General features: G+C 48.6%; 1 protein-coding gene across 1 annotated transcript in view; it reads left to right on the forward strand.

Moving 5' to 3' along the window:
• SMCHD1 (structural maintenance of chromosomes flexible hinge domain containing 1) overlaps positions 1 to 27,645 on the forward strand; it is a 2,317,253-nt gene that overhangs the window by 962,167 nt on the left and 1,327,441 nt on the right. The window contains exon 25 of the mRNA XM_078687460.1: positions 13,952 to 14,179. Coding sequence (XP_078543586.1) covers positions 13,952 to 14,179 — 228 coding nt within the window. The remainder of the gene's footprint in view (positions 1 to 13,951; positions 14,180 to 27,645) is intronic.

Consider the following 27,645-nt stretch of genomic DNA (forward strand, 5'->3'; position numbering starts at 1 on the left):
TCGGTTTAGTGTTGAAGAGAGCTTTAAACACGTAGCAAATATATGAGTAGAATAAGCCCCAAATTCCGAGCATCTAGGGCAAAGAGTGCCTTGGCCAGCCCTCACTTTGCAATCTTGCTAGGAGTAAGGTACAGGAAAAAAATCGTTTTAAAGTGTTGAGCCTGTAGTTTGGCTGATAGTAAAATGTTTTGCGACAGAGCGAGTGAGTTAAAAAAATACTGCGGGGAGAAGCAAGTTTGTTGTGCCATTTGTCTGCCATGGTTTGTAGATCATCCGGGGTCTGTCTATTTATAATGTTGTATAGTAGGCCGATTCGAGGGGTTGCGCAGTGTGTTAAGAAGAGCGACTTCCGTGAATCCTGTGCCCCCCCCCCCAGCCTTCCTGGAGAGAAAATCATGAATGGAGAGATATTTAAAGGCGTCTTCATTCTTGAGGCTAAATTTGGCTGATAAATCAGAAAAGGGAATAACTCCCTCACTAGTAATGAGATCTCCCAGTTTCAAAATGCCGGCCTTGTGCCAGTCTCAGAAATAGGCCCTTCCAAAGGTGGCGGGAAGGTTGTCGTTATTAAGAGTAGGAGAATAATGGTTAAGTCTACCCAGCCCAAAAATTCTGCGGATACTGCGAAAAACTTTAAAAGAATTCAGTACGGTCTTAAATCTCACCCGTTTATAGTATCCGAATAAGGTTTCTCTGAATAAACAGCCCCAACGGTGTTCACCCAGCAGGAGTTGGAAAGGCGAAGCAAGCCCAAGTATATGAGGGAAAGGTGACTCTCTTACCAGTTCAGAGCTGTACTGTAGAACCAAGGCCCAGTAGTAAAGCGTAATGTTAGGAAAGGACCAGCCTCCTCGCTCTTTTGTTAGACATAGTTGCCTTAGTGCCCTCCTGGGTTGGGAATATGACCAGATAAACTGTGTGAATATTTGTTGAAATTTTAGCAAGTTTGCTTTGCTAAATTCCAGGGGTATTGTACGAAAAAAATAAAGGAGTTTGGGAAAGTATGTCATCTTTATGACATTGCATCTGCCAACAAGAGTTAGGTGTAGATTATTGATTTGTTTCAGTGCCTTCCTACTGTGTGTTTCAAAAGAACAAAGGTCCTAAGCTTAGAACAATTTCTAGAAAAATTAAATAACATTAAGACCACAATCGGACAATATGTACAGTTCTTCTTATACCCAGCCGGGCAAAGAATTTATTTTAGGAATGTTTGACAGGGAGTCAATTCAAGTATTACAATATCATATCAAACATAGTAGTGTTTGAAGTAAGGCACAAGCCTGTGCCGTACTCATCAAGATAGAGAAAGGTTGTGAAAAAGGGGTGCAGAAGAAAGAATAGTTTACATCAGGCAAAGGAAGAGTTGAGCAAAACAGTAGTACTGCTTTAGGATTTAAATTGGCAGTATTCCCTTTAGTAGATCATACAAAAATAAATCACAATAATAGAAATGTATGTCTACATAACAGTGTCGACGGCGTTTCGATCCTGTGCTCTAAAATAAAAGGATCATCATCAGGACTTAATATGTGCCTGGAATAACATAGAACAATCAAGCCTGTAAGGAAAAACAGGAGAAAACAGAGAGGCAAAAATATTTTTAGAACGCTACTCTGTGTTTTAGCATATATACGGAAAAGAGGTCAACTTAGTCATACTCTAAATGACATGCAATTCGGAATCGCAGTGCGGTGAAGGTGTTTTCATTGCTGACGGCGATCAGATCAGTAAGTTGTGGCTGGGATGTGCCTATTTCGTGAAAGATAGTCATTTCTGTGAGAGTGAAGAAATGACAACTTGTGTTTGTATGAGCTACTGGCAAATCGGATTCAGTAAAAAAGGTGAGACAGTAGTGGAGTGCAAGTCTTAAAATTATTAGACGTGGGAATGGCTAGATTTAGAATCTCTTTACACCAATATCACACAAACAGCTGCCTTATTGGTGATCCAAAAAATCTTAGACACACGACCCCGCCCACACAGGGTCCCAAGCCTGTTTATTCTTCAACTTCTTGAAGTATGTCTCTCAAAGAACTTTTTCTCATTCGAAGGCTCATACTACCAACAGATCAAGGGGACATCCATGGGGGCTATTTTTGCCCCCAACCTAGCCATTCTATTCATGGATGCGTTAGAGACTGGTGTCATCTTACACAACAGCAATCCATACTCTGCAGGAATTTCCCTATGGCGTTGTTACATAGACGACATCTTTCTAATCTGGAACCATGACATTGATGTACTGAACCTGTTTCTTCACTGGTTAAATAACAATTGTGCGGATTTAACTTTCACCATGACCCATGACAAATCACAAATAGCATTTCTTGACCTGTCAATATACCATCATGAAGGCGAATTACTCACGCGCCTTTTCAGGAAACCAACTGAGCGTAACACTCTGCTCAGTTACAAGAGCTGTCACCCGAGAGCATTAAAAGACTCATTACCCTACTCGCAGTTCCTACGAATAAGGCGTAATTGCTCCAACAAAACTGACTACTTCAGGGAGGCCAAAATCCTATCAAACAAACTGAAAATGCGTGGCTATCCGAGAAGAATAGTTAAAACAGCCTCAAAAAGGGCGTGGTACTGTCCACGGGATGCCCTACTGACACCAAAGCCAAAAGAAAATAAAGACAGAATCGCATGTGTGACCACATTTTGCCCCGTGTCTAACAAAATCAGAAAATCAATCCTGCAGCACTGGCCCACCATAAATGCTGGAGTCCTTACCCTGGAGAGACCCCTTTTCGCATTCAGAAAAAATAAGAATCTGAAAGACCATCTGGTGAGGGCAGCCCTACCGACCCCCACTCCCCGGACCACTCTTGATTCTAATTGGGGGATGCCACCATTGAGGGGCCATGTCAAATGTGGACACTGCATTGTCTGCGATTTCACAATTGAAACCAGGAATATCAGTCACAATGGGGTAAATTTTGATATGAAATCATTCACAAACTGTAACACCTGTAATGTTGTGTACGCGATTTTCTGCCCATGCAATAAAATGTATATAGGCCAGACAAGTCAAAAGGCCAAGACACGAATCAGCCAACATCGGAGTAGGATAAGATGCAACACGCCGAATGCTCCCATGGTGGAACACTTCACAGAGATGAACCACACAGCTGATGACATCAAGTGGACCATCTTGAAATCCATCAAACTCCCACAAAGAGGTGGGAATTTGACCCAAATTATGAACAGAGAGGAACTTAAGTCCATCATTCAATTCAATACTATCAGGACTGGTCTGAATAGGAGTGAGGACTGGACCAATCTGCTCTGATTGTAACGCAACAAACCTGGTAGTGCAAATATTCGCCAGGCTTCTGTTAAAAACATACATGTACATAACCATTCTGTATATAGTATATTGTGCCCTTTCAGCTATATGTTGATGGAACTGTATGTGTGCTTGTTCACCCGCTAGGCACGTACCCAAAGCGCCGTAATTTACTCCCCCGCCACTCCAATATGGCCACCACAATCCACTGGTTACCACATGACCACTGTCATATGTAGACGCAACCCACCTGGTCACTTAAGAAATCGCCAAGCGTCAAAACGTTCGTAACCACTCGATATATATCACACTTCGCCATGCCAATGTTATTTTGATAGATCTGTATCTATGCATGTTCACCCCCTAGACACGCACTGAGAGCACCAAAAATACTCCCCCACCACTCCAACATGGCTGCCACAATTTACGGACGATCACATGACTAACGTCAAATGACCGCACTCCTTCAAAGCCCTGGGTCTACGCTTCCCAACTTGGAAGCAACAACGTTTGCGAGGAACAGATGCACCGTCATCCTGCCTACTGCGAGGTAAGAATCTGCCCCTGCCCAAGTTCGTAACTCGAACACGGCCAGTAAGTGGGCATACCCTAATCTGACTCTCCCTTATTCAATCATAGCGGATCGTGCAATCTCCCGACCGCCGCTACGGAGTCCCTGGAAACCGGGTGAGAACGCCAAACGAGGCGCTCACTCAACTTTACTTAGCTATCTGATGCTGTTACGGGTTAACTTATCCCCCTCCAAGGTGAGCAAGCTCCCGCTCCCGCCCATTGGCGCAATCAATTATTTTCGCCTCATGGTAATATCCCGCAACTTCTTCCCTACAGATTGTTCCCCCATAATCTCTTCCAACCGAGCACTCCAGACTGGGCAGCCATCCCAGGACGCTGAAAATATATTGGTAAGAGCCGTTGTTTGATAATCGGCTTGAAACGAGCACCTATGTGGGCCTGATCGATTTACCTATAATGACCATTCTTTCACAGCCTCCTGAAGCACATCACAAACGCCCCCAATGTACCCCTACATTGAGGTCAGCATTTACTGAAAGCGCCTCTTCAAACCCGCCCCAGGGTACGTCGGCGAGTTTTAATCTAGCCATTCCCACGTCTAATAATTTTAAGACTTGCACTCCTCCACTACTGTCTCACCTTTTTTACTGAATCCGATTTGCCAGTAGCTCATACAAACACAAGTTGTCATTTCTTCACTCTCACAGAAATGACTATCTTTCACGAAATAGGCACATCCCAGCCACAACTTACTGATCTGATCGCCGTCAGCAATGAAAACACCTTCACCGCACTGCGATTCCGAATTGCATGTCATTTAGAGTATGACTAAGTTGACCTCTTGTCCGTATATATGCTAAAACACAGAGTAGCGTTCTAAAAATATTTTTGCCTCTCTGTTTTCTCCTGTTTTTCCTTACAGGCTTGATTGTTCTATGTTATTCCAGGCACATATTAAGTCCTGATGATGATCCTTTTATTTTAGAGCACAGGATCGAAACGCCGTCGACACTGTTATGTAGACATACATTTCTATTATTGTGATTTATTTTTGTATGATCTACTAAAGGGAATACTGCCAATTTAAATCCTAAAGCAGTACCACTGTTTTGCTCAACTCTTCCTTTGCCTGATGTAAACTATTCTTTCTTCTGCACCCCTTTTTCACAACCTTTCTCTATCTTGATGAGTACGGCACAGGCTTGTGCCTTACTTCAAACACTACTATGTTTGATATGATATTGTAATACTTGAATTGACTCCCTGTCAAACATTCCTAAAATAAATTCTTTGCCCGGCTGGGTATAAGAAGAACTGTACATATTGTCCGATTGTGGTCTTTATGTTATTTAATTTTTCTAGAAATTGTTCTAAGCTTAGGACCTTTGTTCTTTTGAAATAGTTGATACCCATGGTCCAAAGCCACTAAGTGGGTCCCCCTTGTTAAATTAAAAAAATTCCTACTGTGTGTGGCAAGTGGAACTAGGTTATCTGTACCGATCTCGTCCAGATTAGATGAGATGGAAACTTCTAGATATTTGGCCTTAGGGACTACCCTGTAATCAGCCCAAGAGATTTTGCTATTTATTATTATTTGTGTTTTATGTTGGTTCAGGGCATAGCCAGAAAGCCTTCCAAATTTTTGGGCCTCGGTTTCTAAAGCCACTATGGCATTTGAGGGATCAGGTGAGGTGATGGCCAGATCATCAGCGTAGGCCATGATTTTAACGCTACTGCCTTGAAAGCTGACCGCGGGGATATCGTGATTTCTTTCAATTTGTTTGATGAAGGGGTCCAGATAGAAGAAAAACAGCAGAGGGAAGCAGGGGCAGCCCTGCCTAGTGCCCCGGAAGATATCGAATTGCCCGGTTAGTTGCCCATTAATGAAGACACAGGCCGTTGGTTTCATATAAAGAGCTTGTACCGCCTGTATAATTTTTGGCCCAAAGCCCATCCTGCTCATGACCGCCCACAGAAATCGCCGGGCGGCCCGGTCAAAGGCTTTTTCGGCGTCCAGGAGTGTTAATGACATCGGGTCTCCGGCTGCCTGTGCGGCGTCAAAGAGAGTAATGGCTCGCCTGACATGCTCTGTTCCTTTTTTTCGGAATGAACCTGTGTTGCCATTCTGAAACTAGAGATTCGACCACTGAAGAGATTCTGTTTGCTAGCACTTTGGAAAAGATCTTTGAGTCACAGTTAATAAGTGTGATAGGTCAGTAAGAGCTCATCTATAGTGGGGATTTGTCCTTCTTTGGGAATATTGCAATTCTGGCCTTGGACCAGGAGGCTGGGGGTGAAGCCCCATTAAAGATAGAGATTACTACCTCTGTAAAGATTGTTTTAATTTGTGGGGCAAAGGTCTTATAGAACTCTACTGGGATGCCATCCAGGCCGACGGCTTTCCCATCAGGGAGGCTGTTAAGGGATTCCAGTATCTCCTCCCAAGTAGGGGTTAGATCTAGTAATTCACTATTGTTCAAGGTAAGTGTTTTAAGCTCAATCTCGTTAAAGTAACGAGCGATCTCGCTCTCAAGTATATCATTCAGACCATGACTCTCCTCAGTATATAGTTTAGAGTAGAAATCCTGAAATCCCTTTTGTTTGAGCTCAATGTCATTGGTCTCACTTCCCGATGAGAGTTTGATTGTATGTATCTCGCTGCTAGAGACCTGTTGTCTGGTCCCGACAGCCAGATGGTGCCCATTACTGTCACTGTACTCGTAATTTTTCTCACATGAACTTGCCCACTTAGCAGCAGTTCTCTCTGCAAAGATCGCCCCAATTTCGGCTCTGGCCAAAACTACTTCCTTCTGGACTGTCTCGATGTCTTGCCCTGTTTGGATACAATGGACTAATTTAGTTTCGGCTATCTTTAGTTTTCCCTGTATGTTATTTATCAGAATGTTCTCTTTATATTTTTGCAGACTGAGAATCCAAGGGTCTCACCCCTGATCCCTGCTTTTAACGTGTCCCAGACGGTCATTAAGGAAGCCGAGCCAATGTTTATTTCTAAAAATTCCTGTATCCATCCTTGCATATGTGTTTGATATGTCAGATCCTGTAGAAGAGCTTTCTCAAAACCTCAGATAGAAGCCTCCCTACATTTGCCCAGCCCCCTAATTTTAATGGTGAGGGGATTGTGATCGGACATAAAAGGTGGAGCTATTTCGATGGTGCTATTGTTAGTAATTGAAAATGAAAGGAAAAAGTAATCTAGCCTGACAAGGGTGTGATGTGGGGCAGAGAAAAAGGTGTAGCCGGGCTGGGATGGATTTAATTTGGCCCAGGAGTCTCTTAATCCATGTGTCTGTGCAAGGTTGGCCAGGGCCTGAAAAACCAGGGGCTTCCTACCCTTATACTTCCAGGTGCTGTCAGTCTCCCAGTCGCAAGGCAGATGTAAATTAAGATTGCCGCAGAGAACAATGTGGGTGAGCCAATGTGCTAGTTCACCTGAAACCAGGTTAATAACTCCAGGGTTCTCCGTGTTACTTCCATAGATTGATCAGAGGGTAAAAGGGGGGCTATTAGAGAGATGGCACTCAGTGATAACCCATCTGCCAAGGGAGTCAGATTTGACCCGGGGGGTGTTAAAAAAGAGTCCTTTCTCAGCCAGAATCCCAACCCCCCTAGTTTTGGAGCCCTCAGTGGTAGCCCCCAAAACTTTGAACCCCAAGGTGTCTAGTAGGTGCTTCTGGGAGCCCTCAATATGGGTTTCCTGTATGCAGTTGATGCCCCCCCCCAAAGATCGAAGCCCCTGCGCCACACTTTGGCTTTTAGCTTGATCGTTAAGCCCACATATATTAACAAACGATTCTTAGTGTTTCTAGCTTAGCCATTTGTAAAAGTTTGAGAGCCAAAAAACAAAGAAACAATAAGAAGTCAGACTCCTAAAATCTTGTCCTATACCATAACGGAAAAGTTTTAACTGTGTGTGTGTGCAAAAGACTAAAAAACTAGTCGTTAAGTTTTCTGTGCCAGTCTTTTCTATTAAGGTGCCTGTCCCGCCCCCCAAACCCCCCCTTCTTCGAGCAATCAGGTAAGACCCGAATGATGGCAATCATCATGAGCCCAGACGGCCAGCCACGCCGGAAAGAGAGAAAAGACCTTACTCTGTTTTAAATTCTGCCAGAAGCCCTTGTGCATTACTATACATAGAGCAGGAGAGAAAAATAAAGAAAGAAGAAAAGCCGCAAAAAAGGAAACAAAAGACAATGTCAGGCAATATCAGGTAATGTCAGCAGGCGTCCGGCTCAGATTGACAATACAGCTAGCAGGGTGATCATCTATTGCTGCTTTTGTATTTCAGTTCTTCCAGATACTCCCCAGCTTTTACCTTGGAGAGAAAAATGTTGGTGGTCCTGTTGGAGATTACTTTGAGCCTAGCGGGATTCATGAGGTAGACTTCCGCTCCCTGCTGCTGGAAAGGGGAGATCAACTGCCTTAGACGCCATCTTCGTTCGACTGTCTGATGACAGAAGTCTGGCTTAGCAAAGAATGTTATCCCGTTGGCTCCTTTCTTTGAGTTAAAGCGGGCCTGGTCGTAAATCATCTGTCTGAAGAGGAAGTTTCCGAAATAGACGAGGAATACCCTTGGTTGCCCTTCCGACGAGTTACCATTGCTGTGTTGTCGCTTCATGTGGAAGGGGAAACTCTGCACCCTCTGAACTTCATGGTCCCAATCCCAGCCTGGATGGTCTGGAAAGGAGTCTTGTAGCAATTTGACGATGAAGCGTCTTGGATCGTTCCCCTCCCGAATGCCAAGTAGGCGGAGATTATTCCGGCGCTGGCGGTTTTCCTGTTCCTCCATTTTCGTCATCAAGTCGATCATACAAGCTGTGTTGGACTCCCCCTGCTGTTTGGTGGCCAAGGATTCTGTTTCCAGGTGTTCGGTTCGTGCTTCCACCATGGTAATCCGGTCGCTGATGTCAGCGCAAGTTTTGTTCATTCACCTTAAGCCACCTGCAATTTCTTGGTGGCGTTCTTGGCGATACGATTGTCTGCCCGAACCTCTTCATGGAACTCCTTGATGGAGGCTAGATTGGAGGCTAGAGAGGGTTCAGAGATGTCCGCCTGCAGGCTCTTTGAGCTTCCCCACTGAGTAGAGTTAAGATCGTCTTCGTCAAGAGGGTAAGACATCTGAGAGTCTGAGTAATCTCACTTAAGCTGACTGCGGCGTTTACTCTTGCTGATGGGTGTTTTAGGGCGCTGGACAGTGCCTGTGTCCTTGTGTGAGACCTCGCTATCCCCTCCGCTGCCATCCTCGGACCCACCCTCGTTGGATGAAGTTGGTGTGCTATCCGAAACTGAGTAGAAATGTTCCAGCCCTGTCTCGGGAGTCCAGGGAATTTGTGAGCCGGGGGGCAACACTAAGCTTTGGATGACCTTATTCGTCGCTGCCGCCTGTGAATCAAGAGTGATAAGCGGGGTCCCAAGGCCAGTCTCACTATGTCCATTATCCGGTGCCTGTGTTTGTGATGCAGGGACAGTCTGAGATTGAGTGGCATCAGTGGGTGGTTGAACTAGGGCAGGGGCCTGGGAGGGCCCATCTTGGTCCATTATGGGCTCCGTTGTCTCAGCAGAGACTTCAGCAGTGGCTGCGTCTGGGCTAGTGGACAGGGCTCCACTAGGCCTGCTTTCAGTCGTACTCCCCTCTTGCTGCAATCCTATCTTGGTGCCATCTGATGGTGCAAGTCCAGTGGGGGATACGTGGGTTTTAGAGTTGGGGTTTAAATACGATTTCTTGGTGCCCAAAAATATTTTTGCTGGGTGGATGTGCAGAATCAGTGTTTTTTGAGTCTCTAGGAAAGGCACCCCCCCCGATTTGCCCAACAATTTACCCAACATTTCTTGTCAGAACTAACCTCAGGCCTGGGTTTTGGCGCTCCTTCGGTAGCAGCGATGACGGGATCCTTGGAGTCCTTGACAGCCACAGGTGTCTTTAGCTTAGTGCCTCTTCGTGCACCCCGGGCGCTCATGCTGCTCTTATTAGCGTCGTCTGGTCTCCTTCTTTGGGTGTTTTGAAGTGGCAGGGTCCGGCTGCTCCAGGATCCGCTGGCCGCCATGAAAGCCGCGGGAGTGGCCGGACGATGGATTGCCTCTGCGGTGAAATACAGAACGGCCCGCACTTGCGGGTTGGCAAGGATAGCAGCAAAAGTCCCCAACGCCTTGCGGGTTGCACAGCTGAGGATTGGCCAGCCGAGGATCGCCTGAACGGGGGTCCCTCCAAGGTAGAACAGCCTCAGCGCTCCTGTCTATATTCGTGTCCGGCGAGTGTGAAAGACTGGCATCACAGTGAGTGGCGCAGGGCAGCTAGCCCATCATTACGCGTCCGGCGTGAGCAGCCGAGCAGCGAGAGCTCACGCTGATTCCATCTTGCTCCCTGGCCTCATAACATTACATTTACAAAGACTGCTGTGCATTTATTTTATTTTCACTTACACGCAGTTTTTCTTTTCCCTTGGGGGGAGGGGGGGTGGTTGTATCTGATAAGATGTTTTCTGTATCTTTTTATTTTTACGTTGACAAAATAAAACTTTTTAAAAATTAAAAAAAAAAAAGTTTTTACTTACCAATAAGAAACATGCTTTTAAAACACAAAAGCATGAACCCTACTTTTCAGTTTATAATGTTCTTAAACAGCCAATCATTTCTCTTCTTTTTTCAAAACTGCATCTTATCCACCATTTTAGAAAAATCTTCGTTTTCAAACTGCCATTTAACATACAGACACCTTCTGAGTGCATCCAGACCTCCCTTCAAGATGCTCAGAGTGTGGATTGTGGGACACAGCTATGTTTTCTGGAGCCAAAGGTGTGCAGAAAACAGAGGTATTGACGAAGGTTTAGCTTTGCCAAATGTAGACATTAAATGGATTGGACAGAGAGGATTAAAGTGGCACCAGTTGATGCCATTGGTTAAATCCTTTTTGCATCTCCAACACCCTCACCTTATAATTGTGCACTGTGGTGGCAATGACCTAGGCACTTTGACTGGGGTCGATCTGGAAATGCTTATGAAGGACACCTTTGGAGAATTGCTGCCACTTTTCCCCCAAACTGCCTTTGTGTATTCTAACATATGCCAAAGACAGAAATGGAACTGGTCCAATCAATTTTGTCCACAGATTGAGAAAGCTAGAAAGCATGTCAATAAAGCTGTTTCTGCTTATCTGAGAGATTATAGAATGGGGTCCATTTACAACAACAATCTGCGTTTTAATATGGACGGCATCTGTAGGAGAGATGGTGTACATTTTACAGATGAGAGTAACAGAGTCTTCCTCAACAACTTTAGAATCTGCATCGGTACTTACTTGTAGGTACCAAAATCTCCCAATAAACACAACAGCTCTTTTTAGAGCCACCCAAGATCTAAACACATAAGCTTGATATATATTTGAAAAATATAACTTTTTTTTCTTGGAGTCGCGCACCCAACACGTTAGGTGTCGCACACCCAATGTGTTAGGAGTCGCCACCCAACGCGTGCACACCAGGGGGCCGCACTGAGCGCCGCGCTGGATGCGTGACTCCTAATTTTACAGTAAAAAATTGTTTTGCACCTACCTCTAATTTCTATTATCCCCGGGGACCCCATCCCACGGGGTCTATATACAACGTTTTGGACCATGTGGGGAGTCCCAATGCCCCCACGGTCCCGCCGGCTCCCCGCGTCCTTTGGGAGCCGGCATTGCTTTTCCAAATGGGGAGCTGCTAACATGCAGCTCCCCGTGTGGAAAAGCAATCGGGTTTGCATTTTGAAAGAGAGAACGGTTTCCCTGCTCTCTCTTTCAAAATCCAAACCAAGTTTGCTATGGCAGGGCGGGAGCTGCAAGGCTCCTGCCCTGCCATAGCAAACAGCAGTGTCCCGGGGGTGGGCACCCCGAGACACTGCAGGAGCCGGCCCTGGGGGGTGGCGGTCCCCAGGGCCCTTGACGGTTCTAGGAGGGGGGCGCGGGGGTGGTGATCCCCGGGGCTGTAGGGGGGGCTTTGAAGTCCCCCCACCCATTTATTTTGTAGTCCGGGGGGTGGTGCTCCCCGGGGCTCATGGGCCCCCTATTAAATTAAATATTGTTGCCCCCCCCCCGTGGGCTAATTATTAAAAAAGCACTGATCCACGCACCCTGCGCACACTTTGCCATTAAAAAAAAAAAAGACATTTCTGGGGCCCTGGGGATCCTTGTCGGACCCCCTAAGCAGGCCTAGGGTGTCAGGGTGTTTCTACCCTGCCCCCTTTTTGCGCACTTTTTGGAAGGATTTCTTGTGCCTCGGTTCTACAGAGGTCCAAAATGGCTGCCAACACTTCCAGGTTTGGAAAGTTGGCTGCCACTTGACAGTCAAGAAACAAAAGAGGGTCCCTGAAGACTGAATACTAGGAGGGGAGGCAGGGAAATACAATCCAACAAACAAAAAAGAACCTCTCCTAGAAACTTATATAACAATAGGTAATATATCCATCAATTTTTATATAACATCATTGTCCCACACAAAAGGAATTATAAGAAAAACATGTACATTTATTATTTCGAATCCATCAGAAAACACACATTTATAAAAGACATAAATATACAATGCAAATTAATCAAATAAACACAGCATATAGCCCCCAATCAAGTTCACACATTCGGACATCCTCTCAGCCATTCACAATCACAACGTCATACACTACAAGACAAAAGACAATATAATCATAAGACCAAAGACCTAAAGAAAAGGGTACGGAAAAAAAAGGGCGCATTGTTTTTGTTTGTACCTTTTTCTTTAGGTCTTTGGTCTTATGATTATATTGTCTTGGGACCCCCCTTTTTTCTCGGCCTCCGCTTGACGAATTACCCCGAGACTTTCAGGATAGGAGCAGACCATAGCTGGCCAAAAGCTTTGAAAATTTCGCAAAGATTCGTCAACTGGCGCCAAAGTAATTGGGAATAGAATGTTGCGGATTTATTATGGAAAATAGGTCCTAACTATAACTACCTACTGGCGACCGCCAGTAGGTAATGTACGTGTATATATGTACACACATACATATATATACATCTGCATATCTATTTAAATACACATATAAATGCATGCATACATATACATATATGCATACATATGCATGTTAAGTACATGAAAGTTTGAAAAACACTAATAAAAGCAAAGCTAAAAAGCCACCTAATTACAAACAGAATTGCTTTAACTTAAACGAGGGCGAGACCTATTGCATTTTAAATGCTGGTTCTGTTGGTTTCGAATCTGTGAGAAACTGCTCTAGTCATCAGAAGTAGCAGACCATATGATAAGTATTTTGTCTTCTCCCCTTACCTCAGCAGTGAATTAAAGTGGACCTGACATCATAGGCACTGCTGGAGCCATCGTAGTTTGAGTGCTGCTTCCAGCAATGATACCTCCACAGGTATTTGCCTGGTGGTGCTCTGGTGCAGCAGAGGAGCAGTAGTTTGCCACATCCATTCTCACGTCGCACTGTATTTATTGATGACTGATCTTCAGGAAGGTACATTGTCCACTAGAAAAGTTGTACCCAGTTAACAATGGATATTATCACCACACCTCTCTCTGATTCCTCTCTCATGTTTTGAATTTGATGTGCTCTTCCCAGAGATCAATCACCAATGGCCTAACTGTCCATTACACAACAGATAACTTCTTAAGAGAGGTAAATTCGGTCTTGACAGCTGTGCTGGTTATTTTGTATAATGGTGAATTGTAAGAAGAGCAGAGAATCTTTTATCAGCCATTACAAGAGGTGGAAATTTGACTTTTTTTCTCTTGGCCAAACTAAATCAATGACCCAAGGCTATACAGGTTGGCAAATTGAATTAATTACTATTGGACTACAAATAAATAGTGTATATCCCATAAGAATTTCATTAGAAAAAGTGCTGTTGATGATGAGCAAAATGTTATTTTAAGATGCCACCCAGTGGCGAAGTGAAAATGTGTGTAGGGTACTTCCATAAATTTCAGAAGAGGAGCAATCTGCATGTATCCCCAAACTTTGTTGCCCAATATCAAAGACTAATGTTTTCAGTGCTAGTGTTCTTGCTGTTGTCTTTTGGAGCGTATGCAAACTCATCTTTCTACCATCTGCCCAGTTTCTTTTGTGCATTTTCTTTTTCAGAGTTGTAAGGATATGCCAGTGGTGGAAAAAACAATTAAATTACTCCCAAGTAGCCATGTTGCTAAATTGCATATTCTAAGTGTGGAAGGACAGAAAGCGATTCAGATCAAGCATCAAGATGACATTAACTGGGTAGCTGGGGATGTTATGCACAACCTGATCTTCCAGATGTATGACGAAGGAGATAGAGAAGTCATGATCACTCAGGCTCTAGCAGACAAAATCAAAGTAAGTATCAAAAATAATTTTGTGTTCAAAAGTATATTATTTGTCTCAGAATATACAGCATGATCCAGACAAAGGGTGCATGGCTTTCCTACAAATATGATGTTCATGTTGTTTTCAGATAATATGTGTTGGTGCTGATTCCCTGGAAGTAGCACATTCCCAAAATTCACTCTTCTGTGAGATCTGGAAGAATAGATGAGTTGATGGTTTCTGGAGGGCTGAGGAAGCTGCTAAAAGCCTTGCAATGCAAACATATACAGTTACCTGATCCTGTTCCAGCATTGGGGAGGGTGCTGGTGAACAGAGAAACAATAACTCACTTGAATGTGACATAACACTCTCACCAATATAAAACAAATTGACTAAAAACGAAAATATTTTTTGACCACCAAAAACACCCATTGCCATTGTAGTCCTTGGCTGAAGCAATCGTCTTTGTGAGTGGTTGTGCTCCATGTGAAGAGCCGAATGCTGTCATTCACAGTGAAGTTATGCAGTGACTCAGGTGGGCTGACCTATTGCCCCTTGCTGTATACTGTAGGGAGAGGAAGAAAATGTGCATGGCAAAATAGCAGACCAATGGCTGAAGACTGTTGGATGAAAGCCTGTTTAAGTAAACGTTAGTATATGTAATTTTCGTAAAATGAAAAAGGTCGTGGCTAACGCCAGACCTAAAATGGTGGTGGTTCTTGTTGATGTGAGAGGGTTATGTCTGACTAACCTGTATTAAAACGAAAAAGTCCCTCTTTACCTGTTTGTTCCAATGTGTTTTCGAGCACAATTTACGTTAACTATTTGTGTCCCGGCTTAAAAACTAATACTATTAACTTTGCTGTGTGCACTTCTTCTCACTATCTAACGAGGAGACACTGACAGTACAACATAATTCAAATAGATACTTTTAATAACATTTTACGGTTAAATACAGGAACATATCAGTATACCAAAGTACTGTGCAAATATCAATTGAGAGTTAAAAACAAGTCTTTTAAGTACTGCATTTGTGAGTATGTCACTTCCCTCCACCTCACAATGCACATGAAAAAGTAGGTATAATAACCCATCTATGGTTCACAATCAAATCTTTCTGATATTTTATATGGCTTTTGAAAGTCCTGATTTTACTTTACTTTATGTCAATAATTCTGGTCCTTTATTGCTGACTGAAAAGTGGCACCATGTAAGTGAAACTGACTACTCTATTCTGCGATCATTTCCTGTATCTGAAAGAGACACGTTAGTGATAGATTCCTTACCTTAGAATATCCCCAGGCGTCAGACTGGATCCGGAAATTTTTGCATAGCAATACCCCTGCGCGTCGCGTCGTCCGCGGCTCCGCGTCCGTCGTCGGCATCGTTAGCGCCGGAATGACGTCGTCGGAGTACTTAGACGCCGCCCATGCGCGCTGACGTCAGTTCTTCTTTTTTCCGCGCCAGCTAGCGCAGATCCGGAGAAGCTCTCCCCCTAGTCATTGTTTGACTAAACTTTTTGATCTTTTTGATCGTTTCTTTCTTGAGTCTTCGACTCTATCGGTGCCGGTAGGGATGCCCCGGTTCAAGCCCTGTTCGAAGTGCGACCGACTGATGTCGTTCACGGACCCCCATCGCCGGTGCCTGAAGTGCTTAGGCCTCGACCACGACGACCGCACCTGCTCCGACTGCCGGGCCCTGACGTCGACGGCTAGGCGGGAGCGGTCCCGCAAGCGGCTCGAGCTCCGGCAGTCGGCCCCGCGCCATTCCAGGTCCCGGTCCCACAGGAGGTCGAGGGACCGGTCGCGGGGTCGGAGTCCCCGCAGCTCCGGGAATGGACATCGGCCGTCGGGATCCAAGTCCTCAGGTAAGAGGCATGAGAGGTCGGAGCGGCATCCTCGCTCCTCCGACCCACCCCGACGCTCGCACGATGCGGCCGGGGGTTCAGGCGACACCGCCCACGCGGCTCCAAGGGAGTCGCAAGCGTCGCCGCCTGCCCCACACCTTCGGGTCCCTGGGCACGGCGCGACGCCGGAGGAGGTCGAGCGGTACCTCATGGCCATGAGGTCCTTCCCTCCTCAGTCGGGTCCCGCGGCGCCTCCGGGCCCATCGGTCCCGGCTGGAGGCCCTAGCGGGTCAGGCGCTTCGGCCCCGACGCCGCCGGGTGCTCCGGCGCCGCCGGCGACTTCGGTCCCGGCGCCGCAGGACCTCACCAGATCCGCTTCCGGATCCGGGTCGTCGCCGGTCGACCTCACGACCTCACCGGCGCCGGCCACGAAGGTGTCGCCTCCGGCGCCCATTGTGGACGCCGTCCCCAATCTTCCCTTCGGTCCGACTCTAGCGCCGGAACGGTGCAGTTGGGCGCCGTTTCAGACGGCCTTTGGAGATTTCTATTTCCATGAGGAGGTCCAGTCTGTTGACCCTGGGTTACAGGAGACTGGTGACGGAGGTGATTGGGAGGGGTCTGAGGACCCTCTGGCACAGGAGTGTCAGTCTCAAGAGGACTGGACATATTAGCTTGGGGAGGCCAGTGGTATTGACACCTCGCCAGACACTGGATTTGTCTCCCCTCCCACCGTGGCTATGGAGGAGGGGGCTGCTTACAGCGTAGTGTTGACGAGGGCAGCCAAGGCCTTGGGCCTTGAGCTCCCCGTCGCGGCCGTGAGGACTAACCTCCTCACTGAGGTTCTTAAACCGCAGGCAAGCTCCAGTGAGCCTCTGCTGCCGTTTAATGAAGCCTTATGTGACGTTCTGGTGGGCACTTGGTCCAAGCCCGCCACAGGTCCGCCTGTGGATAGGAACGTGGCCAGACGCTACCGCCCGGCTCCGGGCGACCGTTGCTTTTTGTCCACCCATCCCACCCCCGAGAGCCTGGTTATCCAGGCCTCCACTTCCCAGACCGCATTCCCAACGGCCCCGCCCGATCGGGAATCCAAGAGATATGAACAGTTTGGAAAGAAGGTGTTCTCGTCCCTGAGTTTGGGTCTGCGGTCTGTCAATACCGCGCGCCTCTTGGGCCCCTACACCCACACCCTGTGGGACACAGTTGCGGACGTGCTGCCACAATGCCCGGAGGAGGTCCGGGCTAAACTCGCCCAAGCCTTTGTGGAGGGTCGAGATGCCGCACAATACTCTATCCGGTGTGGGCTGGATACCACGCACTCACTGGGCAGGGCGATGGCAACGACAGTGGCGGTTAGACGCCACGCCTGGTTGAGGTCTGCCAATTTTTCGGCCGATGTCCAGGCCACTCTTCTGGACATGCCGTTCGATGGCCGTCGCCTTTTTGGCGACAAGGCAGACCATGCGCTGGAGCGCTTTAAGGACTCCAGGGCTACGGCCAAGTCCTTAGGCCTCTCGGCCACGCACCAGAAATCGGGTGCCTTTTGCTCCTTTCGTGGCCACGGAAGGGGTGTCCCCACACGTGCTGCCAGCCACGCACCGCAGAATGTCCAGCAGCGCGGTGGCGGCCGTGGAAACCGCCGTGGCCGCGGTCGGGGTCAGCGGCGAGGCCAGTCCACACCTCCCTCCGCAGCACTTGCCTCAAAACCTTCCGAGTTTTCAGGCCCAGGTGACGCCTGTGGGAGGCAGGGTTCGCCATCACCACTCCCACTGGCGCACTGTCACATCGGACTGGTGGGTGCTGCAAATCGTCCGAAGGGGCTACTCCCTCCCCTTCGAGGCGTTCCCTCCAGCAATGCCACCTCAATTCCACCGCGTGTCGGGGGATCACTTGCAACTTCTGCAAGGGGAAGTCACGGCCCTCTTGGCCAAGGGGGCCATCCAGCGCGTTACTGGGCCAGAAGTAGGGTGTGGATGTTACTCCCACTACTTTCTGGTGCCCAAGAAGGGCAAAGGGGGCCTGCGCCCTATCTTGGGCCTGCGGAACATCAACGGCTTCCTCCGACAAGAGAAGTTCAAGATGCTGACTTTGGCTCAGGTCTTAGCTGCCCTGGACCCCGGAGATTGGATGGTAGCGTTGGACTTGCAGGACGCTTATTTTCACATCCCCGTCCTGCCGGCCCACCGGCGTTACCTGCGGTTCACGGTAGGCCACGAGCACTTTCAGTTTACCGTGCTCCCCTTCGGCCTTACCAGCGCCCCACGGGTGTTCACAAAAGTGATGGCGGTGGTTGCAGCTCATCTGCGCAGGTTAGGGGTGTCAGTCTTCCCCTACCTCGACGACTGGTTGTTGAAGGCGGGCTCGCCCCAGACAGTCGTCAGCCACCTCCAGACTACGGCCGACCTCCTGCACTTGCTGGGGTTCTCCATCAATGTGCCGAAGTCGCACCTGTGTCCCTCTCAGAAGCTCCTCTTCATCGGAGCGGTTCTAGACTCGGCGCAGTTTCGGGTTTACCCTCCCAAACAGCGGGTTCCGCATATTCAGGCTCTGATTCCAATCTTCCAGCCTTTATCCCGAGTCTCGGTCAGGTTGACGCTGCGGCTTCTGGGACTGATGGCCTCCTGCATCCTTCTGGTGTGTCACGCCCGGTGGCGGATGCGGGCTCTGCAGTGGGACCTGAAATTTCAGTGGGCCCAGCATCAGGGCAACTTGTCCGATCACGTCTTGATCTCGGAGGGCACTGCGAGACAGTTGCAGTGGTGGCTCACGGACCGCGATTGGGATAGTGGCAGATCCCTCTCCCTACCCCACCCGGAGCACGTAGTTGTGACGGACGCGTCCCTCCAGGGCTGGGGTGGCCACATTGGAGGGGCGGAGATCAGAGGACTCTGGTCTCCGGCGGAGGCCCGGCTCCACATCAACCTGTTGGAGTTACGGGTGATTAGTCTAGCACTGAAGGCATTCCTCCCCTCTGTCCAGGGGAGTGTAGTGCAGGTGTTCACGGACAACACCACCGCCATGTGGTACTGCAACAAACAGGGCGAGGTGGGGTCGTGGACCCTATGCCAGGAGGCTCTGCGCCTCTGGCAGTGGCTGGAACGTCAGGGCGTGACCCTGGTGGTTCAACACCTGGCAGGTTCTCTGAATGCCAGGGCGGACGAACTCAGCCGTCGGTGCATGATGGATCACGAATGGCGTCTGAGCTCGGACGTGGCGCAAGGCCTCTTTCAACAGTGGGGAGAGCCTTGGTTAGATCTATTCACCACCGAAGAGAACGCGCAATGTCATCAGTTCTGCGCGTTGGAATTTCCAAGGCGGCACTCGCTCGGAGACGCTTTTCGTCGCAAGTGGAGTTGCGGTCTGTTGTACGCCTTTCCGCCTATACCACTTCTGCCCAGAGTACTGAAGAAGATCAGGTGCGACCGGGCCCAGGTTATCCTTGTGGCTCCGGACTGGGCACGAAGATACTGGTATCCCGAGCTACTCAGCATGTCAGTCGATCCCCCGATTCGTCTGCCTCTTCGGGAGGACCTTCTGTCGCAGCAGCAGGGGACGGTCCTCCACCCGAACCTGTCCAGTCTCCACCTACAAGCTTGGAGATTGAGCGGCGACAGTTGAGGCCATTTGACTTGCCTCCCGAAGTCTGTAATGTCATTCTGGCAGCCAGGCGTCCCTCCACAAAGTCGGTATACGCCTGCAGGTGGAACAGATTTGTGGCATGGTGCACAGCAAAGGCTGTGGACCCACTCTCCGCCCCCCTTTCTGAGGTTCTCCTCTTTCTTCTTTCTCTTGCCCAGTAGGGCTCTGCTCTGGGCACTGTCAAGGGCTACCTTTCTGCCCTTTCTGCCTTCTTAAGGCTACCTGATCAGCCTTCTCTGTTCAAATCCCCTATTGTAAATAGATTTCTTAAGGGCATCACACACATGTTCCCTCCTGTTCCCTTTGTGATGCCCCAGTGGGACTTGAACCTTGTTCTTACTTTCCTGATGTGCGCTCCCTTTGAGCCACTTCACAACTGTCCTCTTCGCCTTCTGACTCTGAAGACTGCTTTCCTGGTTGCCATCACCTCTGCCAGGAGAGCGAGTGAGCTCCAGGCCCTTTCTTGTACTCCACCTTTCCGTCCATCCGGACAAGGTTGTGTTGCGTACTAAGCCATCTTTCCTGCCCAAGGTTGTCTCAGCCTTCCACATCGGGCAGTCCATCACATTGCCTACCTTCTTTCCGCCTCCGCATCCCTCTAAAGAGGAAGAGCGGCTCCCCCGTCTGGACCCAAAACGTGCGCTCTCATTCTACTTGGATCGCACACGCCAGTTCCGGGTGGATGACCAACTCTTTGTTGGTTACGTGGGCGCTAAGAAGGGGAAAGCGGTGCACAAGCGGACCATCTCCCGGTGGATCATCTTGTGTATCCAAGCATGTTACTCTATGGCTAAGAAGGAGCCCCCTGTTGGATTGAGGGCTTATTCCACTCGGGCCACGGGACTACTACTGCCCTGGGCCGGGGAGTGCCCTTGCAGGACATTTGCCAGGCAGCTACGTGGGCCTCGCTGCACACGTTCGCAAGACACTACTGCCTGGACAGTCAAGTCCGGAGGGATGGCTTCTTTGGCCGTTCCATCCTCCAGGACTTTCTGGTGTGATTATTGGTTCGCAGACCCACCACCGGGGTTGGTATTGCTGGGGTATCTATTCTAAGGTAAGGAATCTATCACTAACGTGTCTCTTTCAGATGCACAAGTTACTACTTGTGTAACGATATATCTGTAATAGACATTAGCTAGTGATAGATTCCTTACCGACCTACCCATCCTCCCCGTTCTGCGAACCGATATCTAGGGTTAAGGTCATCCCCTTTCAGGGCCCTAGTTTCTTGGCACCAGTGTTGGTTCTATCATGGCTCTGCGTATCTGGCGCGGAAAAGCTGTGTATCAGAACTGACGTCAGCGCGCATGGGCGGCGTCTATGTACTCCGACGACGTCATTCCGGCGCTAATGACACGGACGCGGAGCCGCGGACGACGCCTACCGACGCGCAAGGGTATTGCTACGCAAACATTTCCGGATCCAGTCCGACGCCTGGGGATATTCTAAGGTAAGGAATCTATCACTAAACTAATGTCTCTTACAGATATATCGTTACACAAGTAGTAACTTGTGCTTACCGTTCATGTTGAAGAACTTCACTCACTGAATGGTGACGTGACTGACTCGTCCCCGATTCTTCTCACTCTTTCACAGTCAAAAGACTTAGTTCTGTTCGCCTCAATTGCTGGCCCAGCGGCGGCCGTGGATCAGTGTTGCCGTCAGTGTTGCAGGGCTGGCCCAGTGGGCTGGACACTGATTTGGGCAGGGCTTTGCCTGGGCTGGTCTTCTTCTGCAGGGATTTGCTAACATTAATCCTGTTCTTTGGTATCTTTAACCAATGTTTGTCTAGATTTTTGCTGAGTAAGGACAGTTTGAAAATCTTTATTTGCCCATGGATGCTTTACCCATCCTTCTTTTCTTTTGAATAGTCTGTCCTCCATATAGAAATCAACAGGGGGCTCCCAGTACACCTAGGTGGATCATGGGTAGTCAACTGCAATAAGGATAAGTGGCTGCTGTAAGCATCACTTAATATAATTAGTGAATCAATTAAATACATGTGTCCAAAAACATTCACTGTTTAAAGCATAGCAGTACAGTTAGTCCTTTATTTTAGAATATTATTATAATTCAGAGAATTGTTACAGAGATGGGGTGCTCAGGGCGATCACAGAAAATTGCAAATGGTTACAGCTCTGTATTTATATGACGATGCAGATGAACTTTGACCAGTATAAGCCATTGGAAAAAAAGTAGGTAAACTCAACACAGTCAAGTAAATGCTAGCAGAATTTTGCAAATTGACCACACTACACTCCCTAAATATCCATCCTGCAGGTGGTAGTCTCTTCTAGATCACTCTAAGACTCATCCAACTCCCTAGCTGATCATTTGTACCAGTTAGTTGTTTTAGTTTGTGATGCTGATTGGCATTAAGCTACTGCTCAGCAACCAAGGACAGTGAATGTATAATATGAAACACCACTGCAGCTTATTGAAGGTCTACAGCAACTTAGACCTCAGACAGCCCAAGGAATCCAAGGACAGAGCACCAGAGATGCTTTTTTTCTTTCAATGACCGGCGAAAAAGGTGCTTAGGAACAGAAAATAAAGTGAATGTTGACTCTGCCTGCAATGCAAGGTCTTTCCCTCTACTACCCTTAGTTTTGTTCCATATGACTGAACCATCTTGTACAGAGGAACAACACGAAGTTGGCCTGCATGCTAGCTGGATTGAGACCACCTTGAAGAGGAACTGAGTGGTCCTTATGTTGACCTTTGTACCTGTGTTTTTCACATAACTGCCTGTCTCCTCCTCTCTTAAGGTAAGTCCTAAGGGCCCTCTGTGGCAAGAAATGCATTTATTGTAGTATGGGTCAATGCTAAATCTGACCATCAGTAGTCTTTTCGTTGTTGTGTCATTGCTCCAAGCCCTCGACACAGAAGCACATTCTTTTCTTTATTATCCACTGCAGCAAAAGTATTTGGGCTTTTCATTATTTGGGTGTTTTTAGAACATCCCATTATTCACAACTATTTAGCACTTTATGCTTACATTAGGTGTGGCCTGTTAGGTGCCATGGACCTTGCTGATAGCAGCGAAAGATGTGGTGTCTATCACGGGGGGAAACGTGTGAACAGTCACTGAAATAGTGATTTTCACATGCTATTACCTAAAGTTTTGTTATACTTTGGGTCACTCCCCCCCCCTGATATTCCTGGCGCCCCTAGTAACAGTAATTCAGAAAGGGGGTGGGTGTTGGAGTCTAGAGATTATAGCAGGCCACTTGCGATGAGGGCCTGAGCGTGTCTGATTAAGGTATCCTGTTTTAACACCATAGCTTCTGTTGTGGTATTTGTGTTTTACTAATTGTGTGCTATTAGATTTAAGTCTCTCCATATGTTTCCATATGTGATCGAGACTAACTGCAGATTTTTTACCTTAGAATATTCCCCAGGCATTAGACTGGATGCAGAGGTTTTTAAACAGTACCCCTGTGTGCTTTCAGGTGGAGTAGGTTGCTCAACATCGCCATTGTATTGGCCTATATGGGCGCCACCCCAGCGTGCTGAGATCAGTTCTTTTCTTTCTGCGCCAGACAACGCAGGTCTTGAGAGAGCTATTGTAGGAGAGTGGGGTCTGCAATCCTATGGTCACCCCAGATTTTTGCTTTTTGCTTCACTGGTTTACGACTTTCCCTGGCTGTGGGCCTGCTAATCAGACCCACAGCCTAGCTGTTCTCTCTCTAAATTGACATCCATGTACTTTAGGTGCATTTACCAATTGGTACTGGGCCACCTTATCAGTCCCTGTACAGTGTACCTTAAGTACCCAGGGCATAGGTGTACCCAGGGCCTACCAGGGGCTGAAGCATGTATTATGCCACCCCTGGCTGGCCATCTAAACTGACACAACTGGCTGCTAAGACAGCTGGGGCAAGGTGGTGTAATCACCCTTTGCTGTAGATATAGTTACCTATATCTGACCCCAAAATGGACACATATATTCCTATCAGTCACTCCTATGGCAGGCCTTATCAATCCTGAAGGCAGAGTGCTTGGAATTATGTGAGATGGTGCTCTGGCATGAGCTGAGCCCGTCTGCAGCTTGCGGAACCAAGTCCTAATAGCTGTTCCATGATAACGCTCTACCATATACTCTTAAGTGCATTATAATCCTCGCGGTTGAATGCTAACTCTGGTATAACATTATCAAAACATGTCGAGTAAGGTGTCATACGAATTGGAATACTACCCCCTCGCCAATTCTGGCGACGGGGGTAGCATTCCACCCTTCTAGAGGGACACGACATGTATGTAACTGTGAACCCCGGATAAAGTTAACTCTAGCCTTGGCATCACAAAATGGATGCTGCCACCACAGACACAAGTCTGACCTCCTGCTGCTGGGAGTCCTTCCAGCGAGGGAGGCTTGGACAGAGGGTTTCCTGCCTTGGGAGATGCTAGCACCACCCCAGACAGGATTTTGTATATTGGGTAGGACAGGCCTGAAAGGAATGAGACATGCCTGGGGCACACAAGGTGTCCTGTGCATACACCGGTTCAAACCAGTTGCTGGGGCATCCCTGCCCCAGCTCTGGCGCAGAAAGCGGACAAAGGATAGGGGGTGTAACCACCCCCCTTCCTGGTCCCACCCATAGGAGGGACCTTGTCGTAGTACAGCCCCCTTTCGCAGGATAAAGGTAGGAGCTGGTCCCATTCCAACTTAGATTAATCCTGAACTGAAACTCTACAAGAAGAAACTCTGGACTTCGACTTTCTACAACAGAAGACTGAAGAAATCTCCCTTGTGGGCAAGGAGTGTCCACCCTCCAACTGCAGGCACCATCAAGCGTCCAGCGGCTTCACTTTGTCGTCTTCCCTCGAGGATCCAGACTTCAGAGCCCGACGAGACCCGGATTCCCAGACCTCTCCGACCTCAACTCACATCTGCAGCACAGCTGAGATCCGTGGGTGCGACGAGACACGTGGGACCGGCCATCTTGGAAGAAACTGCACTTCGCTTCCAGCACGACTCCCGAGGTAAACTCGACCAAGTGCTTTGGGGATTAAGAAGCCCCAGCCCCGAGCAGCCCCTGCACCGAAGATCAGCCCTCCAGCTTCCACGAGATCTGCGTGGGGCCCTTCTGCTTGTTTGCTGCTCGACGCGTTGTCTGGTCACTTGCCGGCTGGCTAGTGACCTCCTAGACGACGAACTTTGAAAACTGCACTGCTGCTCTGGTTGCTTCAGACTGGCCCTTGCTCCCTTCCAAAAGAGGAGCACCCCGGACCCTCCTGGTCCACTCCAGACGCCGTTTCCACTCACCGCGTGGGTTGCTTTTGCCAAGGCCTGTTGATTCCAAAATCGGATCCGACACCGCCGACAGCGAGAGCCTGCGTGGGACAGCTCGTGCCTCCATCCTGGTCGTCGTAGACACCTCCTGGTCCACGTGGCTGTAGAGACAAGCGTCCACTCTTCACCTGATCGCGACGACGACATCTGGTTCCTTCCTGGTTCCACTCCAGTCACTGGCTAGTGACTTTGAACATTGTCCCCTCTGCTTTCAGGTCTTCAGCATCTCGGATCCACCCTTGGATCACACTGGACATCTTCCTCCTGGTCGCCTGCAGCATCTTTTCTTTCAGGCTCCATAGACTTCAACGCAGAAACCCGACACGACTTCGTACCTATGCACCCGCAGCCCGTGGGTGAGGTAACAAGAGCATTTCGGTGCTCAAGGGTAGCTTGACTCTCCTAGTGTCCAGATTCACAGTCGTTTTAGTCCTAACTAGTCAGGATTGTCCGTACTCACCTTTTTCCTGAACTGTACTGTCCATAGACGTTGTTACGCATCTCGTGTGTGAGTTCACACTCTGCACCCGCGTCCCGTGGGCCTCCTATTACTTACCTACTGATATGCCCTTTCATGGCAGATTCAGTACTTGAGTGCTTTAGCGACAGCAGGGCCTCTGCCCACTCCCTTGGACTGTACATGGCCCGGTGCCAGCCCCAATATGCCTTTCGCCTGTTCCATGGCTATGGGAGGGGCTACCAGCAGTGTCCGTTCCCATCCTGCCACCAAGGCCAAGAGGCTCCCCACTCCTTTTGTGGCCAAGAACGCTGCTCGCAAAGATCGAGTGGGACAACTAGACAAAGGTCATCCCAGTCTGCCAGCCACCGGCAGCTTCAACCTCAAAGCACCTTCAGTTTACACTCCAACCATTACTGGCACCCAGTGGGTAGCAAGATATGCCACGACCTGGCAGTCCATACCATCAGACAAGTGGGTTCTCCAAATTGTTCAGCAGGGTTACTCCATCCCCTTCCTCGACACCCCGCCACCTTACTATGACCGGCTGATGGAGGATCACCTCTCCCTGCTTCTTCAGGAAGTACAGGCTCTATTGTTCAAAGAAGCCGTCAAGAGGGTGTCGGCTCAGAAGTTGGCTGTGGTTGCTATTCCCGCTACTTTGTGGTGCCCAAAAAATACAAAAACGTTGTCCTTTTGTAGACTTGCGCCTTCTCTTCCTGAAGAAGGAGAAATTCAAGATGCTCACATTGGCTCAGGTTCTGTCTGTCTTAGATCCTGGAGACTGGATGGTAGCATTAGACTTGCAGGATGCCTATGTTCGAGGCATGTGGGCTGCTGAATTCATATCTGTGCATAGATCGCCGCCTAGTATTGGTTCCGGATGATTGCACTTTGTTGTCCTGGAAGAGTCTTTGAAGTATCACGAGATGGGTGACTCCTCCCCTGGACTACAGTGCACATGGGCATCTTCTCCATCCTCAGATTGTTTTTTTCCGCCATTGGGTTCGGATGTTACTCCTATACTCTTACTTCAGAATCGAAACAAAACTTTTCTAAAACGCCAAAAGGCCTTCGACTTCGACGGTATTGTTCTCGCTCGGTACCTCTTTACTCGACCAAGCCTACCATCTCGACTCGGTAGTCAACGCGGGCCGTTGGGCCTTTTCGACGCCACGTGGGCCTGCTGTCGATGGAAAGGAGCCCGTTCAAAAGGTGCCCACAATGCCACTCCAAGTTCCCGCATACTGACAAACACTCAGTATGCAACAAGTGCCTTTCACCAGACCATAAGGAAGAAACCTGCCCAGCCTGTGCCCAGTTTCGGTCGAAGAAAATCATACGGATTCGACGGGCCGCTAGGCAAGAGATGCAGCGACAGGCACCGAAACCGGACAACATCTTTGATGATGACCAAGAACTTCCAGAAGCACCAGATTCGGCCCTAGAGATCATCACCTTCGAAGACTACTCGGACTCCGATGACGAGATCCCACTGGGGCAAATCGTGAGTACACTGCCCCCGACACCAATTACCCCGTTACCGAAGGCTCCGGTCGAGGCATCGCCAAGAGGCCTTAGCCAAGATCCGAAAAAACATTCGACAGCCCCGCCATCCGGCTCGGCTCCGAAACAGAAACCTAAGCCTTCAAAGACCCCAGGGCCAAGTAACGTCATCCCTAAGGAGGTTCCATAGCCCCAAAAGGTCGTCGACCCGAAGGGCGTCGAACCGAAGAAGGCCGCACAGCCCAAAGGCGTCGACCCGAAAAAAGCCGTTCAGCCAAAGGGCGTCGACCCAAATAAAAGCGTCGATCCGAAGAAGGTCGTCGAACTGAACAAGAACACCCAGCCGAAGGGCGCCGAACCAAAGAAGGTCGTCGGCCCGAACAAGCCAGCTGTACCGAAAGCCGCCGACCCCGCAAAGGTCGCCGACGGAAAGGGTGCTGTACCGAAGCCTGTAACCCGGCCGGAGAAGGCTATCTACCCAAAGACAAGTGGTCCGAAAACACCAGTCGATCCCAAAAAGACCATCGACTCGGTAAAGGACAGTCAACCAAGAAAGCCTGTCGAGCACAAGAAACGTGTCGAACCGAAAGACCCGGTCGACCCGAAATCACTCGTCGATCCGAAGAAAGGGTCCGAGCCGAAGAAAAGCACTAAGGCACCAAAAGTCGTCGAAGCAGAAGGTGTTATCAACCAAAAAAAGTCGAAAACACAACCAAGGACTGTAGAGGAAGAACTCTTCCATCCAGATCTAT

The sequence above is a fragment of the Lissotriton helveticus genome, chromosome 4_1 (assembly GCF_964261635.1).
Source record: "Lissotriton helveticus chromosome 4_1, aLisHel1.1, whole genome shotgun sequence".
Lineage (NCBI taxonomy): Eukaryota > Metazoa > Chordata > Amphibia > Caudata > Salamandridae > Lissotriton > Lissotriton helveticus.